Source organism: Indicator indicator, chromosome 39 (genome assembly GCF_027791375.1).
Source record: "Indicator indicator isolate 239-I01 chromosome 39, UM_Iind_1.1, whole genome shotgun sequence".
Taxonomy (NCBI): domain Eukaryota; kingdom Metazoa; phylum Chordata; class Aves; order Piciformes; family Indicatoridae; genus Indicator; species Indicator indicator.
In genome coordinates this window covers 1,275,398-1,278,328 of record NC_072048.1, presented here as the reverse complement: position 1 = coordinate 1,278,328, position 2,931 = coordinate 1,275,398, and the positions used below count along the sequence as shown (strand labels likewise).

General features: G+C 56.9%; 1 protein-coding gene across 1 annotated transcript; it reads right to left on the bottom strand.

Annotated features, from left to right (window-relative positions):
- Positions 1 to 1,505: 1,505 nt before the first annotated feature.
- Positions 1,506 to 2,579, bottom strand: NEUROD2 (neuronal differentiation 2). Its single transcript, XM_054396848.1, has one exon. The coding sequence runs from the start codon at positions 2,577 to 2,579 to the stop codon at positions 1,506 to 1,508; it is 1,074 nt and encodes a 357-aa protein (XP_054252823.1).
- Positions 2,580 to 2,931: the final 352 nt, after the last annotated feature.

The following is a 2,931-nucleotide window of genomic DNA, read 5'->3' as shown; positions in this document are numbered from 1 at the left end:
AAGAAAAGAAAACAAAACTTAAAAAAAAAATCTAAATTATCGAACGTTCCCCTCGGCTCCCGACCGCAAGAACGCGGCAAACCGGAGCCGGGCCGGGCTCAGCCCCGCCAAACCCCCACCCACCCCAACCACAACCCCACACCCCCGAACCCCGCTTGCATAAAGCCCGGCCCCGGTTCTACCGGTGCGGGAGAACCTAGGGGAAAGGGAGGGGGGGGGCTCCGCGGGACTGGGAGGGGGTGAGTTTTGTAATTATTTTTTTTATCATGATTTTTTTCTTTTTTTTTCTCCTTTTTTCTTTTCCTTTTTTTGTTGGTTTTTGTTTGTTTTGTTTTGTTTCTTTTTTTCCGTGTCAAGTTTTTGCAAACAGGTAAAAAACGTCCTGACACATACGCTGCGAGAGGAGCTCCCGGGGTGGGGAGCGGGGCCTGGGGGGCCCCCCCAAAGCAAAGTGCATCTCTGAGCGTCCGCCGGGCCGGGCCCGCTTGCATAGATAGAAAATGTGGGTTCCTCCCTTCGCCTCTTTATTGCTTCGGAAAGTTTCGCTCCGCGGCTCTCCGCGGGCTCCTCTCGCCCCAACGGGGCCGGGGCAGCGGGTGTCCAATGCCGGGGGGGTAAGGGGGGTGCGGGGGTAAGGAGGTGTGAGGGGTGGGTACGGTGGTGAAGGGGAGAAAAAGGCTCCAAATGGGTTGGGGAGGAAGGGGGAAAAAAATATATGAAAAAGAGATTAAAAAATGGAATTGAAACGAATTCAAGAGGAAAAGACGAGGCTTGAGCCAGTGGGATGGGCTCGGGGGGCGGCTTCAATAATAATAGTAGCAATAATAATAGTAATAATAATAGTAGCAATAATAGCAATAATAATATAACAGAAGAAAAAAAGAAGAAATAAAGAAGAAAAGGAGAAAAGAAAAGAAAAAAGACGAAAAGATAAAAAAGAAGAAATAGTAAAAGGGGGGGAAGGGACAAAAGAAAAAGAAGAAAAAAGAGAAGAAAAAAGAGGAGAAAAAGAAGAAAAAAGAGGAGAAAAAGAAGAAAAAAGAGAAGAAAAGAAGAAAAGAAGAAGAAAAAAAGAAGAAGAAAATAAAAGAAAAAGAAGAAAATAAATAATAGTGGTAATAAATTATTAAGTAAATTATTGATAATAACGATAATATAAACCCCAGCTAAATAAATAAGAAATAATAATAATAAATGAACTAACTAACAAATAACGACAAAAGAACGAACTAACTGCTAATGATAATTTAAGGAAAAGGGGAAATCCTCCCAAAAAAGCACTTTGTCCCCACGGGGCGCAGGGACCCGCCGCCGGGGCCGGGTCCCCATATTGCACCAAAGCCCACGGCGGAGCCCTCGGGGGCCGGTCCGCGGGTGTGTGTTTGTGTGTGTGTGTGTCCGCCCCCATCCCGTGTGTGTCCCCCCCATCTCCCCGCGCCTCGGGGATGGGTCGGGGGTGGGGGGTTCGGGGGTGGGGGTGGTGATGATGGGGGGGAGAGGGGGAGTCAGTTGTGGAAGAAGGCGTTGAGCTCCTCGTACATGGGGCCCCGCTCATGCGGGAGGTGCATGTCGTAGGGGAAGATGTTCTCGGAGTGGACCCCCCCGCGTACCCCCGCCGAACCGAAGACCAGGTTGTGGCCGGTGGGGCGGGAACCGGGCAGCGCCGAGTAGTGCATAGAGTAGTGGTAGCTTTTGTCGTGGTCGGGGGAAGAAGAGTCCTGCTTGAGGGAGAAGTTGCCGTTGATGCAGAGGGGGGGGCTGAGCCCCCCGTCGTACTCCGAGCTGTTGTAATCGGGGGAGGCGTTGCCGTAGATGCTCTCGTAGGCGGACGAGCAGTAGCTGTGTGTCCTCAACCCGTGGGCACCGGGCCCGGCGGCGGGTGGGCACTGCGCCGCGGCCAGCCGCGAGCAGGGGTACGGGTAAGGGTGAACGGCGAAGGAAGCGTTGGGACCGTGAAAACGACCCCCTTCTTGGCCTTGCTCCGTGAGGAAATTACGGGAATTGAGTTGGAGGCAACCGGCCACCAGGTTGGTGGTGGGCTGGGAGAGCCCCTTGCACAGAGTCTGCACGTAGGAGACCAGGTCGGGCCGCTTGCCCGAGCGCAGGATCTCGGAGAGAGCCCAGATGTAGTTCTTGGCCAAGCGAAGGGTCTCGATTTTGGAGAGCTTTTGGGTTTTGGAGTAACAAGGAACCACTTTGCGCAGGTTGTCCAGGGCCGCGTTCAGATCGTGCATTCGGTTCCGCTCCCGGGCGTTCGCCTTCTGCCGCCGCAGCTTGGACCGTTCCAGCCGCGCCTTGGTCATCTTGCGTTTTTTGGGACCCCGCTTCTTGGGTCGTTCACCCTCCGCTTCCTCCAGGCCTTCCTCCTCCTCCTCCTCCTCCTCCTCGTCCCCTCCTAACTCCCCTTCCTCTTTGCTTTCCCCCAGCGACCCCTCGGGCGGTTCCTCGGGGGGGGCGCAGCCCTTCCCTGCCCGTTCTTCCTTCTCGCTCCGCGCATCCTCCTCGCACTCCTCGGCCCAACCGGCGAATTTCGGGACCTCGGGGACCAGGCTGGGCTCGCTGAAAAGTCGCGTCAACATGGTGGCTGCAGCGGGGGGCAAAGAGCCAGGCGTTACCGGCGGCCCCGCCGCGCCCCCCCCCCCCCTCCACCCCCCTCCCCAGCACCACCCCGGGGAGCGGCTCCGCGGCTCCGCGGCACCGAGGCCGCCGAAAACGAATTGAGCGCGGAGCCGCCCGCTGCCGCTGCCCGTCCCGGTTGCCCGACCCCGGTGGCTCCAGAGCTCCCTCGGGGCGCAGCGATGACCCCCCGACCCCGACATCCCCCACCCCCAGGCTTTCCGCTGCCGCTGCTGCCCGTGTCCCGCTGCCCAGTCCCTGTTTCTTCCCATGTCTCCCGCCACCGGTTCGGTCGGTAGCCCCCGCCTTCCTTCC

Excerpts from the sequence above, each read along its gene's own strand:
- NEUROD2 (XM_054396848.1), bottom strand. The coding sequence starts at position 2,579 with ATGTTGACGCGACTTTTCAGCGAGCCCAGCCTGGTCCCCGAGGTCCCG.